Consider the following 18,779-nt stretch of genomic DNA (forward strand, 5'->3'; position numbering starts at 1 on the left):
TCCTCTCCTGTCCTCTCCTGTCCTCTCCTGTCCTCCCCTCCTCTCCCCTCCCCTCCCCTCCTGTCCTCTCTCCATCAGAGACAGCTTTGCCAAATTGGAAATCCTCAACCTCAGAACAGCCTCTTCCACCCATGAGAAAACCACTCAAATTGTTGCTTGGAATACATGTATCCGGCTAGAAAAAAATAAGTGCAAAACAATGAAGTATGGCTAATATGCCTTTAAAAACAAAAAGACCCAAGAGCATCAGACAGCTGAGACTTTGATAGATTGAGCAGCAAAACCAGGAAGCCAGATCCCTAGGTTCTAAAGAAGTTGGGTAGTTGGTGCCTAAGTCCTTGAGAACAGTGACTAGGTGCCCTACTCCTGAGTCACTGAGGTGAATGGAGAGAAAAACTAGTTCAGAGAGTTTCCTAATGACTGTGGACAAGAGGACCACTACATGAGACAGTAACCCAAATCTTTTAGTCCAAATTTCAGACACCATGAGATCAAGCTGAGGTTTTATTTATAGTTCCCTGGGAAGTCTTACAGAAGAGGAGCCATCATTATTGCTTTAAGGTTATTGCCAGACGAAAGACTGCAGTCCTCTACCACCAGGTAGGAAGTCCAGCTTAAAGCTTGTCATTAGACCCTGGTTGGTCAGCCCTATATCTCTGCTGGTAACCAAAAGGCTGTCACTAATTTGTGCAGCACCATCCAGCTTTGCTCTTTGTCCACCCTGGCCACTTTTGCCAGCCCATGCTATAATTTCCCTCTGCCTAGTCGGTGCTGTGTCACTGCATTACCCCCCACCCTCTTGCCCCCTTGCAAGAACAACGTACTAAACTAGTTCTAGATTTAAATCCTCTTCTACCCCAGGTTGTGGTGAAAGGATCTAGTTTCCCAAAAATTATCATTTATTTCTTGCCAGGACCAGCCTGGCTTCTTTTGTATCTAATAATGTAAAGACCCATTTCCGGTGTCCCAGATGACATTACAATTTACTGATTAGGTTCTTATCCCATGACTGTTCAAGGGCCATTTTTGAGGTACTTTGCATTTTCTTATGCTGTATCTGTCGGTACTTTTCTGGACCTTGGCAATAGGGAGAAGACAGCAAGGAGTGAGACCAAAAGGCAGAGAGGAAACAGCCTATAGCTCATGCCCAGGGTTAGCAAAAAGGCCTATAAGGACGCAGCACGGGGCGGGCGGACTACTTCCTCTCTTAAGCCCCACTGCGGAAGGATATGGCTTTATTCATGCACGGCGCTACTCGAAGCCGGGACTCGTTAGTGGGCGGGGCCACCGTGGCTCCTGCCGTGGCGTAGGAGGATCGGGGCGTAGGGATTCTCTGGTGGGTGCAGCGTATCAGGCCGGGTTTCTTCACTCCCAGTCTATTTCTTGGAATGTGATTTGTTCCCCAGGAGCCCGTCTATCTCCATCACCGTTTGTGGCGTCAGCTGGCTCAATACCTGGAAGAGGGAAGGTGGTGGACAGGGCAGGCCCTACCGGGCCACTGAGAGAGGCTTGGAGTTCGAGCGTCCAGGGAAGCGCCACAGTTGGGGTGGAAGGCAAGAGTCGCAGCTGCACTCCCTTCCTGGCCTTGTGGCCTGGGCCTTTCACAGAAAAAGTGAGGACGGTGTAGCGGCTGACCTTAGGGCCACTCTGAGTTGGACAGCATAGACTTCACTCCTGGGGAAGGGGGCAGAGATGGGTTCTGCCTCTTGAGTCCCCAGCTTACCTGTAGGGCGCCCAGGTGTTCCATCAGTTGCTCTGCACTTGACACCCCCAGCAAGACCGAGCTGACACCCTCACTGCGGAGACACCAGGCTGGAACCAGAAGAGGAATAAAACGGGAAAGAAACCTCATGGGAGCAATGAATGCACAGATGTCAGAAGTGCCTCAGAAGAACAAAGTTCACTCTAGGGACAGTCTTGGAAAGATTTGGGAAATCTGGATGGGAGACAGGGGCCCTTGAAGTGCCCAAGACTAGCAGTATCTCACCAATAGCAAGCTGGGCTACAGTGCAGCCTAGCTGGTGGGCAATGGGGAGAAGGTCCATGACTTTGGCTTGTTGCTTCTTGCCATCCTCACTCTGCACTTTATCCTTGAGCCACTGGTAGCCCTGGATGCCAAGGAGAATCAGCAAAAGGCCACCACACATAGCAGTCCATATAGCCTGGCAATGCCATTCAGAGCCCCTATATCACACCTTGATGGTAGCCCTGCAGGTGTCTGGGACTCGCCCATCATACTTGCTGGTAATGAGTCCACAGGCCAGAGGAGACCAAGTGACTGAGCCAACTCCTAAGAGAAAAAGGAGTAGGTATGGGAAAGGACCTAGGCCATGGTGGAGATGGGCAGAGGGGCAAGGTAATGAAAAGCCGCGCACCAATCTTGTGGTATAGTTCAGGCAGCTGCATCTCCATCTTCTCTCTCTGAAACAGGTGGTGCTCTGCTTGTTCACACACAGGAGGAATTAGGTTGAACTGTCTGGCCATGGAGTAGGCCTCCTGGGTTGGGGTGGAGAGGAGACTAGGGTTAGAACATTCCTTGCCCCCTGCTGCAGTGTGGTGGGGCTTGGAGTAGCCATGTCAAAAGTGACAGCCAGTTGTGGGACGGGGAGAACGGGGATCACATACCATGATTTCTGCAGCCCCCCATCGGGACGTCCCCCAGTATAGGGCCAGGCCCTGGTTGATGACATAGGTCATGGCTCGCACAATCTCTAGGCACACAGGAGAAGGACAGCCTCACTTTCAGAGCCCTGGCATTTAAGAGTCCACATCTGCAGACCTCTGCCCACCCCGCCAAGACTCTAGGCAGAAAAGTTTGGATCTGTTCTTTGCCTCTCTCCCTAAATCCTAGGGTCCTGATTTCCTGCTGAGAGTTTGAGGAAATGCCCAGTTTGGAAGGGCTGTCAGTTTGGGGGTGCTGCTTTTACCCTCCATAGGGCTGTTAGGGTCCGAGCGATTGGCAAAGACTATGTCCACGTATCCCAGCTGGAGGCGCTCCAAGGATCCTCGCAAGCCTGGAAGTGGGAGTGTGGAGAGAAAGGTAAGAATCTCAATTTCAGTTCACTCCTTGGGCATGGCCACCAAAATTCTCCAGTTCAGAGCTTCAGAGAGTGTGGCTCCTCTGGTTTCCATGTCTAGCCACCCAGGTTTTTAACTCCCAGATCTCACCTTCAATGATGTGTTTTCGACTTAAGCCTCGCTCAGTTTCTGCTCTGTAGGAAAAAAAGATGTCAAAGATGAGATGTGACAAGATAGGAGACCAGGGCTGGAGCCATGAGGAGTTGAGATGCCAAGGGTCTTCACAGGCAAGACTTCACATATACCTTCACACTTAGTTGACTGGTTGTACTGAATATTAAACCCAGCAAGAGATTTTTATACATCCCAACCTTTATTTTTTTTTATTTTGCGATAATCTCACTAACTTTCTCAGGCTGGACCCAGCTTGTGATCCTCCCACCTCAGCCTCCCTAAGTGTGGGGATTACAGGTATGTGCCATCACACCCAGCTCACACACATTTTTGTAGGTCTTCTCAATTGTAATGGGGCAGCTACTTACTGTCCTCCCCAAAAAATCTTGGTGGTGATAACATAGCTTGATCTCCTGGGGGGAACAAAATGGGAGAACCAGCAACAAGAAGAATTATGGGTGATTATGTCTCCAACAATTCCCCAAAGTCTCACCTCCAACCTTTGCGCTTGAGGATGTTGCCTAGGGTCCTTTCAGCCCTGGAAGAAAGACATGCAAAGGCACTGATCCCTCCAAGGTAGATTGGTTCTTTCCCTTCCTCTTCACCTTTTCTTCTCTTCTAAGATAGAGCTAAAACCAGGAGTCCAACTGGGTTCTCAGTTCTATCTTGGACTAATAAAAGGGACTCCTGGAGCTAGAGTGTAGTCATACAATTACATTCACTCCCCCCCCCCCCAGTACTGGAGGTTGAACCCAGGGCCTTCACACCGGGCTATATTATGAGCTTTTTCTTATTTTTCATTTTGAGACAAGTTCTCACTAAGTTGCCCAGGTTGGAATCAAACTTTTGATCCTCTTGCCTCAGCCTCCCAGAGTGCTGGGATTATAGGCATGTATATACCAGCACTCCTAGCTTCATTCATTCATTCGTTCATTCATTCAACAAATATCTACTGTGCATTTAGTACCCACAATATCCTATTGTGGGTACTAAAGGGACAGAGTAGGATGGCCAGAGAGGGACAGACTAGTGAAAACTGGGAAGACACTGTTTTGTCTGGTTTCAACTATCTGGGTTGTCCTCCCCCTTCTCTGAGCTTCAGCAAAATCCCACCCATCACCCATCATCCTAAGATCAGCTTGGATTCTACCCCCTCCATAAAATGTTTTGATTACTTACACTTACTTATAAAATTGATTCTTAGTTCTTGAGCATTCTATTTGTAATTATGAGCTAACTTATGACAAGTCTTAATCTGTTATGAAGGAGTTGTACTGAAATGTTTCTATTGCTTAATTTTGTAAAGCTCTGTCTTTTTTGTTTAACCACTTAATATGTATACTCACCCCAACCCCTACATTGGAGCTTGAACCCAGGACTTTGTATGTACTAGGCAAGCACTCTATTGAGCTACATCCCCAGCCATTTTATTTTAAGACAAGGTCTCCCTAAATTACCCATGCTGGCCTTGAACTTGGAATCCTCTTGCCTAAGCCTCCCAAGTAGCTGGGATCGCAGGCATGTGGCATTACACTTGGGCAGAATGCACTTTTTTTGTTTTTGTTTTTGTTTTTTGTTTTCCTCCGAATGCCCTCAGGGCTTGTGTGGCTGGCTGGAGAGTTGTGGGGATCGAACTAGAGCCACCTGAGGCTGACAGCTTGGTGGAAGCAGCCACTTAAAGAACTGAGCTAGGGCCAGGCCCCCAGAATGCACTTTTTGAAAGCATCTTGATTTCATACCATAGAGTATCTGCTCTGTCCTAGGAAGTACTTGGAAAAAGCAAGACAAGTTCCATGAAGGGAGAAGTCCTGGATTGAGCAGCAAATATAGATCTGTAACTTAGAACATAACTGTGTGCCAGAAGGTAGTATAAAGTGCAGTGAAAATTTACAGGGCATGGTGACTAACTTTGGGAAATTGAGCAAAGGCATCTTGGAGGGGCTGATATTTGGGCCAGGCCTTGAAGATGGGCAGAAATGTTTGCCAGATAGAGAAGAGGTGAGGTCCATTAGCCTAAGTTTTAGCTTCTCCCGGTAGGAAGTTGTAAGTGTGTGGCATGGAATGGTATGTTTTAAAGTCCAACTCTGTAATCCCCAAATAATTGTACATAATTGATGCTCAGGCTTATTTAATGTGACTATATAATATGCCTGTTGACCCCTAAGCCAGAGAGGAACTGATGTTGGGACTACAACTCCCATAATGCTTTAGGGACCCCATAAACTGAAAGGTTGGACCTTAAGTGTTCCCAGAATTCCAAGAATTCTTTCCAGGGAAAAAAGAATCCCTGATGTTCATTCAGCCCTCCAAATGTAAGAGCACTTTCACCCAAATCCTTACTTTCCTGCTGCATATACTTCGGCGGTGTCAAACAGGTTTATACCATGCTCATAGGCTACTGTCAGCACATCCTCTGCTGTCTAGGGAGGTGAGAGAAAAAGTTGAACATCAACCACTGCCCCTCTTGTTACCCCCCTTGCTGCACTCTAACCTATGGCACCTCAGCCCTGATTTCCATATTCTTTCCCTTTCCCCCATCTTCCAGCTTCAGCTCTTTCATTCCCCATGCTTGCTGTCCAAACCCCTTTCCAGGGCCAATTTTCATTTTTCTGATTCCCTCCCCACCCGTGCCCCCACCCTGCTTCTAGAACCCATCACTTATACCTCATCTGAGATCTGAGAACCAAATGTGACCCAGGTACCTGTAGAAGAAGAGCCAGGTACATAAGAACTGTGGGAGCCATACTATGAAAGAATCCCCCCTTCCTTTAATTCCTAATCTGACTCACCTAGGCCAAGACAGGACACCCGAAGACCGGACTTTCCCAGGTTCCTGTAGGATACAGAAGCAGTGGAAAAGGTTGGAGCCTCCATTGGGGATGTAGGGTATTGACCCCCCACTTCCTTCCAGACTGCGAAGCTCCCAGGATGTCTCAGACCAAAGAAACTAGAACTAGGGTTTCTACAGGATTTGGTGGTACTATCCCTGTAGCAGAGGTCCGAGAAATAGTGCTGAAAGACCAAGGGAACAGATAAGTGATTGTTCCTGTGAAGCCTCTGTCCACTGCCTCTTCTCCTATGACACTGAAGATGTGCAGTCTGGTTTGTCTTTCTTCTGACTGAGATCTTGTGTGTGCTTCAGTTATCTCTGGGGTATGTAAAGTAGGGAGCTTTGAGAAGTGTGGCTGGTGTGATAAGTTTGTAAGAATAGACGCTCAATCAGAGAATGCCACACTAAACAGTGAAACCAGAGTGGAAAGTAAACCAAGTTGAGGCACTCAAGGTAGGCAAGGGCTGCTGGCTAGATGAGTGTCCAGCAAAGAAGAGCTGGAGGGAAGTGTGACAGGAAGGACTTGCCCTCTCCTCTCCGTCCTGTTGGCTTGTGAAGACTGTCTCTGAAGGACAGTCCCCTTCTCCTCCCAAAGTCCACCACCCAAGTAGTCAGCTCAATTTCCTAATCAGGGTTGCCACATGGAGGGAATCAGATTCTTCAAGTGACAAAGCCAGGTCAGAACAGCAACTTGGCTTATGTCCAAGCTGGAGCTCCTCCTCTTCCCTTGTCTGAGAGTTGAGAGCCCCTAGCTCATAGTTCTCTGAGATAAAGACAAATTTCCACCCACCCGCCCCACCCCTCTGTCCCTCTACATGGGGATGAAAGATGTGGCCCATCCTTCCCACGGGCCCCTTGCCCCTCCTCTCCCTGCTCCCACCCAGGAGACCAGGAGCTCAGGTCAGGTAGGGGCAGTATCTGGGTCAGGTGCCCTAGCAGGCCAGAGAAAGAAGCCGGTTGCCTTCTCAGCCCAAGACGCCGACCCAAGGACATTCCACTGGGGCGCAGACTGGAATTTCTGTGGGTCCCCTGCCTTCCTAGCAATGAGGGGGAAGCTCCAGGGCATCCTCTGGGTCAGACAGGATTCCATCAATGTTGGTAAACTTGATCTCATAGTCAGGGGTATTGACAAGACTGAGGGAGGGACTAAGTTGGGAATGCCGGTGACCCAGGAGCTGGAATGAAGGGGGATCTTTTTAGCGAAGTTTGAAGGGGTCTTGGTGGCTATCCTGAGAAGGTTCAGGGGTCCCAAAAGAGGAACAGATTGGAGGGCTGCCCGGCCACCCCATACCTGTATTTCATGCCAGTGCCTCGGCCTGTGCTCTCTCGGAGGGCCCCAGCAGGCGCCGGGGGTCGTGGAACCAGCGCGGCTCGGGCCTTGGGGCCTGACCCACCACCCCCAGGAGGGTTCCCATGCCCCGCGCTGCCGCCCGCTGGCCCGCCATTACCGCCCCCGGGGCCGGGCCGGGGTCCGCATAGACGGTCCTCACTGCTCCGGCTGCGAAGGTTCTGCTCGGTACACGCGATAGACACCTGCATGCCAGCTGGCCAGGGAGGGGGCTCTGAAGGGGCGGGGAAGCCCGAGGGCGGACACCCTGGGTGGTAGTGGGGCGATACCTGGGAAAGCGGGAAGGCTGAGGAGGCTGCGGCGGGAGCCGCCAGACTCGCTTGGGCCCGCGGGGGTGGACTGTGGGAGGTCGCGGGCTTTGCAGCAGAGAGGGAGCAATACTGGGGGCGCCAGGGGCAGATTTTCAGATACCGGGGCACTGGTGCAAAGGACAGGAGAGGGGGATGGATGAGGGTAAAGGTTGAGGGCGGTCGTCAGAGGGTAGGGACCCAGGGAGGAGAGGTTCATGGGAGAGGGGTGCCACTTCAGTCCAAACCGCAGTGGGACCCGCTAGGCTCCCAGCAGCGTCGGCCGCGGGCCCAGCTCATCAACATGCAGGCACCGCCCCTTTATTTACATAGAACAGACCGCCTGCAGCTTATCTGCATAAGCTCCGCCTGCCAAGGCTCCAAAGCTGGAAGAAGCCAGTGAAAGCCGATTCCCCCCCACCGTGTTTCTTACACTCCGTGTGTCCGAGGCCTGTCAGCCTCACCCCTGCCCAGGGGCTCTCAGTCAACAGAGATTTTATCTCCCAGGAAAAGTGACAAAAATTGGAAACATTTTGATTGTCACAACACCTGGGGGGTTAGTCCAGGCATAAGGAGGAATGTAATATACTTACCAAGCTACAGCAAAAATTGCTACTAAAATTCTACGAAACAGTAATTACCCAGCTCAAAATGTCAACAATACAGCTTTTGCAAAATCCATTGGCAAAACCCCTTTTTTACACTTTGGAGGAGTATGGCCAGCTTTATTGTGGGGCAGAACCCAAAGGACCCACTCAAACTGACACAGGTTTCAGAGGATGACAAAACGTTTATTCTGTATTCTGTGCTTCTTATCGACTAGGGGATAAAACCAGAGAGCAGGTCTGGTTTGGGAACGCAGGGACTCCTGGGAATAGGGTAGAGGAGAAAGCTTTAGGCTGTTGTTCTGGGAGAGGGTTTGGTAGAGGGGCTTATAGTATCTTCAGAGGCAAGTTAAGGAGGGCCCAGGTAGTCACAAATTTTTCTGACAGTTGAGGTAGTATACTTCAGCCAGCTCGAGCAGAGAAGAAAGACAGCGAGCGGACATAGGAGTCTAGCCTGGAGCGGAACAGCTCACTTTGCACAGTTTGGCCCAGAGGACACAGGGGATTCTTCACCACCAGTTCCACATACAGCTGTGGGAAGGAAGTGTGTAAAAACTGGGATTTGCATCTTTTTCAACTTAGTTTGACCTCAGGATTGTAGTATGACTACGCAAAGAACCAGGGCTGGCAGGCAAGCCTTCTCTTAGGAGAAACTGGTGGTGGGAGTTTTTACGAATTTAAAGACTCCCACCAAAAGTGTGAGTTCAACAGAGATATTACACAGTAGGATTAGGGGAGAAAATCTGAGGGACTCTTTGGGTTCTCAGTGTGGGTAAGATACTGTTATAGAAGCATCCCAGTCTGACACTAACCGCACTGTAGATGTGGTGTAGCACATCTCGGATGGGTCCCACGCCCAAATCAGTATTCATGACAACCTTGATCCCAGTGGGTGTCTCGTAGTAATGGAGTTTGTAACGGCTAGTTTGGAAGGCCAGGAAACCATCCTTCCTGCAGAGATGTTAAAGATGGGTGTTAAAGATAGTGGAATCTCTCCCCCGCCAAAAAAAGGATGAGAGTGGAATCTCTCCCAAAGAAACATTTTTGATCCCTTCAAGGTCAACTTCCCTTTCATTTAAACACATAGACTGTAGGAGCCTGGAGAAGTAAAGATTTCCTCGCCCTTTATATCAGGTTCTTACTATGCAGTCTAGGCTGGCATTGAACTTACTATGTAGCAAGGCTGGTCTGAACTCACAGCAATCCTCCTGCTTCAGTGCTGGGATTAAGGCACGCACCACCATGCCTAGATAAGAAACCTCCCATCTTTAGCCCTCAATTCTGCCCTGGCCCTCAACCTTTTTACTTTCAGGCTTCTATTGGTCCTCCTCACAGCTTTGGTGCTCTCGATCAGACTCGGTTTCTCCCCTCCCTTCTCTGGGGGCCAATGTCCTTCCACTCCAGAAAGGACCCTTCCAATTCCAAAGGCTAGCCCTCCTCTCAGCATCTCCTCGAACATAGCGTACATGTCTAGCGGGGACATCTTGCTGACAAACGAGCGGATAGAGAAGAGCATCCCGTACATCAGCTTGAACTCCTGGAAGGAGAGGGGCAGAATTAGGTTTCAGTTGTTGGGGGAGATAGGGTTGGGAGTAGGGACAAGTCGAGATTTAGAGAACAGGGATGGCTGGAGTACTCGAGAGTATTTTTGGAGATGAGAGGTCACCCGAGTTATTGAGGCCCTTTGTCACCTCCTCCTTGGGGATCCCTGCTTGCTTCTTGCGGTGCCACTCGCTGTAGTGTAGACACACTCCATTCCGGTCAAATAGGTATAGGTTGTGGACAGTCATCTGCAGGACAGGAAATGTGAGCCTCGCTCCAGGACCGCCCCAATTCTGCAGGCTAGGGTTCTTGGCCCCAGATCCCTCTAACCAGGTGGGCACCCCACCCCTGGACTCACCGGAATTATTCCGAGCGCTGGAGATGAGCTACTTCCGGTTTCCGAAGCGTCCCGCCCCTCTGTGTCTTCAAATTGCAACCGCGGGGCAGTAACACCACCCTTGTGTTAGACCCCGCCTCTCTCCCTCAACCAATCTGTGGCTGCTGGGGCTGCGCAAGCGCGCTCAGGCTCCCAGGGCTCCCGAAGCCGAGAGCTGCCGCCAGAGCTCGGTCTCGCGGGCGGGTGACGTCATCCATGCTGGAGGGGCGGGGCGGTGGGCGGGATGCGACCAACGGTTTTCAGAGTGGACTGCTGCCTGCGTAGTAGGGGGTTGGGGGGTGGTTCTTTGTGTTTCCTGCTCAGGGGAGGGGGCAGTCCCCTCTACCTTGGTAAACTCGGGGCCGATCGTGGGTGGTATGGAGAATAGTAGCAACTGGGTGGTCGTGGTAGAGATCTCCGGGTAGGCTAGAGGGCGGCGTACGTCTTAAAGGTGTGATTGAAGGCTCACAAGGTTTTTTCGGAGGTGGTGGGAGTGATTTGGTTTTCGTGTCAGGAGGGTTTGGAGGGAGTATAGGAGGAATTTGAGGAAGCACAGGAGGGTAGGACGAGGCATGGGTTCCTGCCTGTCTTGGCAGTGAAGCCAGCTGAGGGACAGATACTGAGGTCCGTTTTCAATTCGCACTTTCTGCACATGTAAAGAGCTCAGTCGACCAGGGAAAGCCTGTGGCAAAGCTGACCTGCAGCTTCCAGCACTGTAGGTACCTTTAAGAACTGAACTTTATCCCTCTCCCCCAAGTACGTCTTTGGTCGGAGCCCTCTGTATTGCATCCTCTTTTCACTGTTCACGGGAGCTGGAAAAAGGAATGCCTTTGCTCTTTCCAGGCCGTCTGGAACCAGGAGAGAGCTTTCCCTTAACCAGAAAGCCGTGATATCTTTATTCTCCAAGGTTTCACAAAGGATCTTCCCCTGTTCTCCCAAAACTTCTTTCTCTGTGAACTTTACCCCTGGACTCTCCTAAAGCTGAACCAGGAGTTCCCAGCTTTCTGCTCTCTCCAGTTGTCTTCTCCCTGTACTCATGGCCACATCAGCTACCAGCCCCAGTTCACCTCTTCAGGCAGAGGATCTCTTGAGTGAGTCATCAGAACCCCCTGGACTGAACCAAGTGTCGTCTGAGGTGACCTCCCAGCTCTATACTTCTTTGCACCTCAGCCGTCAGGCAGAGGCCACCGCAAGGGCTCAGCTGTATTTAGCCTCTGCCTCCCCGCCTCCACATGAGGCCTTAGATGGCCTGGCCCAAGAGCTGAGTCGCAGCTTGTCAGTCGGATTGGAGAATAACTTGAAGAAAAAGGTGAGGGAGGTGTGTCCTAGGAACCTCGAGGGTACTAAATATATTTGTGAGTCTGGAACTTGCAAGTTATCTGTACTGGGATTTGAATGGTTGCTTGATGAATTTAATTTTTTTTTTTTACTGTAGTAAAATGTATTTCTGGGAACACGATTGTGAGGGAAAGAATGATCTGGAACATGATAATTTGGAGAATTATGAGACTTTTGTTGTTCAGACAACTGTGCTTTAGGATATGTTGGTGTTCTGTGATTGGGATCTGGGCACTGGAAATGGGGATAAGTAGGTTTTTTTTTTTTTTCTGCTGTTCTAGGTAGGAGGGAACAGGAGTCTTAAAGATAACACTAAACTATTCTAAAAATCCTTCCAGTTCAAAATTGTTTTGAGTATATTGTTCAAAATTTGGCATGCAAATCACAACATAGTCTAATCAATTAAACATGTTACAGAAAAAAATACTTGTCTTGGATAGAAAAGATGTCAACATGAATCTGCAGACTAGTTAGGATAGTGATGGTGAACCTTTTAAAGCTTTCAGTGATAAAAATAGCCTGCTGCAGCACTCATACCATAGGATTGTCACCAGTGGATTAGGACTTCTAGAGTTTAAAACATGCTAACCATGGGCTACACAGCATTCCGTCTAGACATTTGCTCTTTAATTGTCAAGAATTCCTATACCCATTTTACTTGTTTATACTTTTCTGGCTTCTATAGACGTTTGGGTTTCTGACTCAAGATTAAGACATTCCTTATTGGATGTGTTTCCCTTTTGTAGTGTTCCCTGGTGAGAGAGTTAAAACTATGCTGGCAGTAGATAAATTGTACAGGTGGCATCTGATTTCCTTGTCTAATACTTTCCCCCTCTCCCAGGATGGTTCTAAACATATCTTTGAGATGGAAAGTGTTCGGGGTCAACTCCAGACCATGCTTCAAACCTCACGTGATGCAGCCTATCGTGAGTAAGCCCATGCCCTAGTGCTCTGAAGAACCTAGATGCAAGGGGTGGAGCACAATGGAGAGAAACCTGGAAGGAAACTAGGTCTCTGAAACGGATTTTAAGAGAAAAGGCATCCATTCTTTGGGAGCCAAGTTGGGGAAGGGAGGAGAAAGGAAGGTAGTCTCCTTTCCTCTCTGTCAAATGATCCTTGTTCCTGTCTTCACCTGACTCTAGCCTTGGGGTCCCTTGGGCTGTCTGTAGGGGACCCCCTCACTGCAGGTGCTGGCTTAGACAAACGGGAAGAGGAATCCTTTGACAGTGACAGCACAGCTACCTTGCTCAAGTAAGTACTCTTTGGATATTTTCTTGGAAATCTGAGTATTCTTGTTTTTAGTTCTCTCTTGTCTACTATGTACCTTTTAGGGAATTAAGTTTGTCATTTAGCTTTTAGTTTTTATCATTTCTTTCCTATCTCCTACCACCTTTATTTCTTCCAGAACCTAAGTGGGCATCATCTGTCTACTACCTGACTTTCTCTCAACCTTGGTCCTTTTTCTCCTGGGATAGTTAACTTGTTTTTACTGAGACTATTACTGCAGGCAGTGTTATATGGAGGAAGGAGCTTTGTAGAATCAATCACAGGCCTATGTGTTATTTATGGTTTTAGTACTATCTAGCTTTATAATTTAGGGCACATCACTCACCCTTTCTGATCTTAGTTTCCTTATTTGTAAAATGTCACAGTGAAAGTAATGATCTCAAAGGCTTTTCTAGCTCTAATGTTCTGTATCTAATTTGCTCAGCACCCGGCTCCTGCAAGACTTATCTCCATCCAGCTCAGCACAAGCTTTGGAGGAGTTGTTTCCCCGATACACCCGCCTTCATCCAGGGCTCCCAATTAATCCCCCAGATTTTCAAGGGCTAAGAGATGCACTGGATTCAGAGCATGCTCGTCGTAAGGTGAGGTAGAAAAGCTTCCTTCTAAAAGCTGCAAAGATGAGGAAAGGGACTTGGGTGCTGAAAAAGGCTAAGAGTTACAAGCCTGAAAGCTGGGACTTTGCTCAAGCGTTTCTTCAAGGAAGCCTTTTTTGATCAGCCTGTGTAAAGTGATGCCCCCTCCCCTCCATATAGTTACTCAGATCACTTTATGATTCTCTTCATACAGCTTCTCACTCTTATATGTATTCTTTGTTTTCCCATTTAAAATATAAATTCTTCAAGGGTCAATAACCTGTCCTGTTCAGTGGATCACTATGGTCCAGAAGAGTGATGGTGAGCCTTTTAGAGTTTTCGGTGATACATACAGCCTGCTGTGGCACCACCACTGGTCTGGAATGTACTCAACACATAGAAATACCTCATATGTATTTATTAAATGGGCATTGACCTTTGCTGGCTTTTGCAAAGATCTGTAGCTACTGGTAGTATAATGAGCCTTATTTCTATGAGCTTCAGCCTTGATATCTGAAGGGAACAGAGGTAGACAAGGACATGGAAAAGTTAGCTAGTTGTCATTTTTTTTTTTTTTTTTAATGTATTTGGTACAAGGCTTTGCTGCCAAGAGTCTTACTACGCTGCTTGGACTCTTGATCCTTCTGTTTTCAGCCTCCCAAGCACTGGGATTACTGGTGTGCATGCACCACTGTGCCTGGACTTGGACCCCCCTTAACCTTCCCAGTGTGCTGGGGGCTCTATACTGGGGGCCCAGCGTGGCATGTGGTACCGTGGTTCAAACCCTGGTCCCTCCGCTTGCCTAAGCAGGTGCTTAATCCATAGAGCTGTCTCACTGGCCCTAGTTGTCATTTTTGGAACTCTCTCTCCCTATGTTTAAAACTACCTGGGCAGGAATGAAGGGCTTTTCTTTTTTATTGCTTTGTTAAATCATTATGTCTGATGAGCTCCTTAATACAAGAGTCACTTCCCACACACTGCAGTGTGAGCAGCTGCACTTCTGCCAAAAGACCTGGGAGATTTTTTTCTCAGGGTTCTAGGAAAAGGAAGAGTCTAGAATATAAAGACCTATTTCCTGAGAAGGTAGAGGAAGGCCTTGGAAATTTTGGGCCTTATATTCCTGTTAAAAAATTCATGGCTCCCTCTCTCAACCTATTCTTTTCTTGGAACCCAGCCCATTTTTCCCTTAGAGAAGCTAGAAAGTTTATTGCTGTGGTGAGATTAAGGATGAGAAAGACCCAAACTCCTTACCCTTCTTCCCAGCATTGCGAGCGTCACATTCAGAGCCTGCAGACCCGTGTGCTAGAGCTCCAGCAACAGTTAGCTGTGGCTGTCGCTGCTGACCGCAAGAAAGATGTCATGATTGAACAACTGGACAAGGTGCCAGGGTAGCATGGGTGGTGAGGCTCTCAAAGAGAGCCTTAAGGAGTAGTAGATAAGGGGGTTAGGGTGTATTTCCCTGTGCGTACAAAGATGTGGGATATGGGGGTCGGGGAGATGGCTCAGGAATAAGCGCTTTCCTGGCAAGTGCAAGGGCATGAGTTCAATCCCCGGTTCCTCAAAAACCCCACAAAGATCTGGGTTATGGTATGGGTTTAGTAACTGTTGGGAGAAAGTTGCTGTTAACTTTGCTCCTTTGGATAGAAAAGGGGCAAAAAGTTATTTTGAAATTCTGCCCAATATATTTTTCTGGAGACCCTGGCCCGAGTGGTGGAGGGCTGGAATCGGCATGAGGCTGAGCGGACAGAAGTGCTTCGGGGACTACAAGAGGAACGCCAGGCGGCAGAACTCACCAGAAGCAAGCAGCAGGAAGTGGGTGACCTGGATCATGTGGCATTAAAACCTAGGTTACAGATTTGTAGAATAGCAGAATAGCTCTTGAATTAGGGTTCCAAACAGACTGATCTCTGTCTTCCAGTAGCTGTCCTGACAACTCTTCTTGTCCCTCTTTCCTTTTCTTTCACTATTTCTGCTCTCAAGTTTAAATTGTGGCTTTCCAGTTTTTTCCACAATATAGTCCAACTCATTTAGTTAACTCTAAAGTTTCAACTTTACGCTGTTAATGATTTTTCAGTAGAGCATAAAGAAATTTTCCTCATTTCCTCTGTTCTATGTTCTTCCTGGAAGACAGTAACTCGTCTAGAACAAAGCCTTTCAGAAGCCATAGAGGCCCTAAATCGGGAGCAAGAAAGTGCCAGACTCCAGCAACAGGAAAGAGAGGCGCTGGTAAGAAGGCTAGGCTGGGACAGTTCTAGTGGAGGCTCTCACTTCTGGAGAATGAAGGGCTCTTGGTGGATTGTGGGAGTGTTATTGGTGTTTGTTACTAAGGCTCTGTTTTTTGTTTTGTTTTGTTTTTTTTGCCAGCTCAGCCCACCATGAGGGCGGGGCTGGCGCATCATGTGGTGCCTAGGATCGAACCTCAGTCCCCTGCACCTGCCTAAGCAGGCGCTTTAGACCGCTGAGCTATCTTGCTGGCTCCAAGGCTGTGTTTCTTAGAGCACTAGTTCTGCTATATATTATAGCAAAAAAGGCTTTGCTGCCAAGCAACTTTGAGAGACTCTGAAAATTATATCCTCAATAAAATATTACTCAGGAGTTAATTTTGTCTTTTGAGACAGGGTTTCACTATATAGTCCAGGCTGACCTTAAACTCATTCTGTGTATAGTGTAGGCTGGTCTCAAACTTGCAGTGATCATTCTGCCTCAGCCTCCAAACTGGAATTGTTTTTTTTTTTTTTTTTTTCCGGAACCGGGGATTGAACTCAGGCCCTTGCACTTGCCAGGGAAGTGCTTATTCCACTGAGCCATCTCCCCAGCCCCTGGAATTGTTTTAAAATGTAGATTTGTGGGACATATCATACAAGGGATGGGGATGGAGGACAGAGTTTAGTTTTTGTTTTGTTTTTTATGCTGGGAATTGAGCCCAGGGTCTTAAACATGCTGAGCAAGCACTCTACCACTGAGACAAACCCCCAGTCCTCCCGGAGGTTTTGATTCAGTAGTATGTGGTGGAGTAGGAGAATTTATATATTTTCAGAAATTTCCTGCATGGTTTTATTTATCCTGGTTTAGAAACTCTGGTCTAGGTTGTAGGAAAAAAAAGGTGTGAGATCCCTTTGGGAAACTGAGACAGGAGGATTGCAAGTTGAAGCCCCAGGCTGGGCAACTTAACAACATAGAACTGTCCCCAAAAGTATAAAGAGGCCTGGAGATGTAGCTCAATTTGAAGGCCTGAGTTTGTTTTCTAGTACCATCCTATAGCACAACAGGTATAGAAAGGTATGGGATAAGACTCATGAAAATTTCTTCTAGCTGAAATGAACAGAGTTGGTACCCAGGTTTTGGACTCGGTGCTTGCATGATAACGTGCTTTCTTCATGCAGACTGATACCTGTGGTTTTCACAGACTGTATCCAACAGCACTAACGGTGGTGTTCCTTGGCTTATTTCTGACTATATTGCAAGCTCAGCTAGTCTTTGTGGAGTTTCTTTTTTTGTTTTCTTTATACAGGGTCTCACTATGAAGTCTAGGCTGACCTTGAACTCACTGTGTATCTGAGGCTGGTCTCAAATTCATTGATTCTCCTGCCTCAGCTTTCCAGGTGCTGGGATTACACACATGCTTTACCATGCCTGGCTGTGGAGTTTCTTTTGATGGTGGTAGTGATAGCTATTGTGTATTGCGTATTTACTATGTGCCAAACATTGTACCAAATGCTTTACATACACAGTTTGCTTCTCACAAGGCAAACCTTGTTATTTTATTTTACAGATAAAGATAAACGCCTAATAAACAATAGCTAGGATAGAGACTAAAATTTAAACCCGACTCTACTTAATTCTAAGATAGGAGTTCTGGTCTATGTTATAGTCCTTTGAGCCTGTCAACTTTTTTTTTTTTTTTGGTATTGAGAATCAAACTCAGGACCTTGTGCTTGCTGGGAAGGTGCTGCTGAGCTATATCCCCAGCCCAACTCTTATATTTTCAATGGGCATAATTCTTAGTAGAGATCTCTGTATGGGGGAGGTTTCTTTGAGAACCGTTGAGGGGCTACTAAAGATCGTGGTTTTTCTGTGGGGATTTAGGAAGAAGAAAGGCAAGCTCTGACCCTGAGCTTAGAGGTTGAACAGCAGCGGAACCATGCCCTTCAGAAAGAGCGGGATGAGGCTCGGGCTGGGCAACTCAGTGAACATCGGAAGCTGGAGACCCTTCAGGTTGCCCTGGAAGAAGAGCGACAGGCCTGGGCACAGCAAGAGCACCAGCTTAAGGAACACTACAAGACAATGCAGGAGGAAGGCCAGGCTCAGCTGGAACGGGAAAAGGTAAAAGCAGGATTTGGGCTGATGAGATGGCTCAGTGGTCTAAAGCACCTACTTAGAACAAGCTAAGTCAAGCAAAGCACAGGGACCTTGGTTCAATCCCCCAGTACCACATGCCAGCCAGTCCCGCCCCCTGGTGGGCTGAGCTGGCCACACACACACAAAATAAATAAATAAATAAAATTAAAAAAAAAAAGCAAGCAGGATTTGGAAGATTTGGGGAATGGGAAAAGATGAAAGGCAAAGTTACCAAAAGGGATGGGATGGCAGAATGTGGGGTATAAATAGGGGACAGGGATGGAGAGTGGAGAGCTCTATGTGAGAAGCAAGGTTGAGCATGTAGGGCAAGCAGGAAGGAGAGGGGAATTAAACACATGGTAGGCCAAAGAGTGACATTAAACAGGGATGAGGAAATGGTACACATGGGAGCAGGAGGGGAACTTGGGTTTTAGTTCGGGCATGGGGAGATGGGAATAGAGGTAGCTAGAGACAGGAGATGAGGCATGGCTCACTTTTGCTTTTCCTTTTTAAGGGGAACAGCCAGAGGGAGACCCAGGCAGCCCGGGAAGCCCAGCAGCAGTTGGCATTGGTGCACTCTGAGGTGCGACGGCTGGAAGGGGAGCTGGACACGGCTCGGAGAGAGAGAGATGCCCTGCAGCTGGAGATGAGCTTGGTGCAGGTCAGCAGGCACAGGGTGCCTGACGGGTTTCTTTTTAGTGGCTGAGAGAAGTGGTTCTGAGGTTTTGGGAGTCATGGCCAATAATCCATTTCAGATATTTTTGGTTTTTCCCATCAGTGGTTTCTATGTCTGAAATGGTTTCTACTGTCTTAAACTCAGAGCCATTTCTCATTGAGTGACAGTTCCCATTGTTGGACTGGCCTGGTGGTACTTGTAGAAGTGAAAGGAATTAAACCTATTGAAGATAGTTTGTATTATTTTAAAAGATGTCAGGGGCTGGAGAGATGGCTCAGTGGTCTAAAGCACCTACTTAGAACAAGCTTAGCTAAAGCACAGGGACCGTGGTTCAATCCCCCAGCACCACATGCCAGTCAGCCCCGCCCCCTGGTGGGCTGAGCTGGCC

The 18,779-nt window shown here is 48.1% G+C and overlaps 3 protein-coding genes across 10 annotated transcripts in view; 1 reads left to right on the top strand and 2 right to left on the bottom strand.

The window, feature by feature from the left end:
- Positions 1 to 515: 515 nt before the first annotated feature.
- Positions 516 to 7,923, bottom strand: Kcnab3 (potassium voltage-gated channel subfamily A regulatory beta subunit 3). Of its 2 annotated transcripts, XM_004638432.2 has the most exons (14): positions 7,314 to 7,923; positions 5,982 to 6,025; positions 5,857 to 5,894; positions 5,533 to 5,612; positions 3,686 to 3,730; positions 3,561 to 3,605; positions 3,169 to 3,212; positions 2,928 to 3,014; positions 2,626 to 2,711; positions 2,376 to 2,496; positions 2,196 to 2,290; positions 1,988 to 2,108; positions 1,724 to 1,812; positions 516 to 1,454 (listed from the first exon to the last, which is right to left on the bottom strand). In XM_004638432.2, exons 1-14 carry the CDS (start codon positions 7,559 to 7,561, stop codon positions 1,377 to 1,379), a joined length of 1,221 nt encoding a protein of 406 aa, XP_004638489.1. In that variant the 5' UTR covers positions 7,562 to 7,923; the 3' UTR covers positions 516 to 1,376. The 2 variants fall into 2 exon arrangements, with proteins under 2 accessions (XP_004638489.1, XP_023579206.1); XM_023723438.1 differs by having other exon boundaries at positions 1,379 to 1,812.
- A 484-nt stretch (positions 7,924 to 8,407) lies between these two features.
- Positions 8,408 to 10,259, bottom strand: Trappc1 (trafficking protein particle complex 1). 2 transcript variants are annotated; one of them, XM_004638433.2, is made up of 5 exons: positions 10,163 to 10,259; positions 9,954 to 10,052; positions 9,729 to 9,799; positions 9,075 to 9,213; positions 8,410 to 8,793 (listed from the first exon to the last, which is right to left on the bottom strand). In XM_004638433.2, exons 2-5 carry the CDS (start codon positions 10,050 to 10,052, stop codon positions 8,665 to 8,667), a joined length of 438 nt encoding a protein of 145 aa, XP_004638490.1. In that variant the 5' UTR covers positions 10,163 to 10,259; the 3' UTR covers positions 8,410 to 8,664. The 2 variants fall into 2 exon arrangements, with proteins under 2 accessions (XP_023579081.1, XP_004638490.1); XM_023723313.1 differs by lacking the exon at positions 10,163 to 10,259 and having other exon boundaries at positions 8,408 to 8,793; positions 9,998 to 10,156.
- Positions 10,260 to 10,433: 174 nt separating this feature from the next.
- Cntrob (centrobin, centriole duplication and spindle assembly protein) overlaps positions 10,434 to 18,779 on the top strand; it is a 19,544-nt gene continuing 11,198 nt past the window's right edge. For 2 of the 6 annotated variants that reach the window (XM_023723351.1, XM_023723350.1), the window contains exons 1-9: positions 10,961 to 11,489; positions 12,360 to 12,444; positions 12,661 to 12,769; positions 13,230 to 13,386; positions 14,641 to 14,757; positions 15,073 to 15,189; positions 15,505 to 15,603; positions 17,464 to 17,700; positions 18,230 to 18,376. In XM_023723351.1, coding sequence (XP_023579119.1) covers positions 11,217 to 11,489; positions 12,360 to 12,444; positions 12,661 to 12,769; positions 13,230 to 13,386; positions 14,641 to 14,757; positions 15,073 to 15,189; positions 15,505 to 15,603; positions 17,464 to 17,700; positions 18,230 to 18,376 — 1,341 coding nt within the window. In that variant the 5' untranslated portion in view covers positions 10,961 to 11,216. Of the gene's footprint in view, positions 10,900 to 10,960; positions 11,490 to 12,359; positions 12,449 to 12,660; positions 12,770 to 13,229; positions 13,387 to 14,640; positions 14,758 to 15,072; positions 15,190 to 15,504; positions 15,604 to 17,463; positions 17,701 to 18,229; positions 18,377 to 18,779 lie in introns of those variants that run through there. The other 4 variants (XM_023723348.1, XM_004638434.2, XM_023723353.1 and 1 more) reach the window with 4 other exon arrangements.

Source organism: Octodon degus, unplaced genomic scaffold (assembly GCF_000260255.1).
Source record: "Octodon degus isolate 3935 unplaced genomic scaffold, OctDeg1.0 scaffold00098, whole genome shotgun sequence".
Taxonomy (NCBI): Eukaryota; Metazoa; Chordata; class Mammalia; order Rodentia; family Octodontidae; genus Octodon; species Octodon degus.

Excerpts from the sequence above, each read along its gene's own strand:
- Kcnab3 (XM_023723438.1), bottom strand. The coding sequence starts at position 7,561 with ATGCAGGTGTCTATCGCGTGTACCGAGCAGAACCTTCGCAGCCGGAGC. Across the intron at positions 3,731-5,532 it reads GAAGTATATGCAGCAGGAAA|GGCTGAAAGGACCCTAGGCA; the intron begins GTAAGGATTTGG and ends TCTTTCTTCCAG. Across the intron at positions 2,109-2,195 it reads CCTGCAGGGCTACCATCAAG|GGCTACCAGTGGCTCAAGGA; the intron begins GTGTGATATAGG and ends CTTGGCATCCAG.
- Trappc1 (XM_004638433.2), bottom strand. The coding sequence starts at position 10,052 with ATGACTGTCCACAACCTATACCTATTTGACCGGAATGGAGTGTGTCTA. Across the intron at positions 9,800-9,953 it reads CAGGGATCCCCAAGGAGGAG|GAGTTCAAGCTGATGTACGG; the intron begins GTGACAAAGGGC and ends CTCTCCTTCCAG. Across the intron at positions 8,794-9,074 it reads TACACCACATCTACAGTGCG|CTGTATGTGGAACTGGTGGT; the intron begins GTTAGTGTCAGA and ends TCCTTCCCACAG.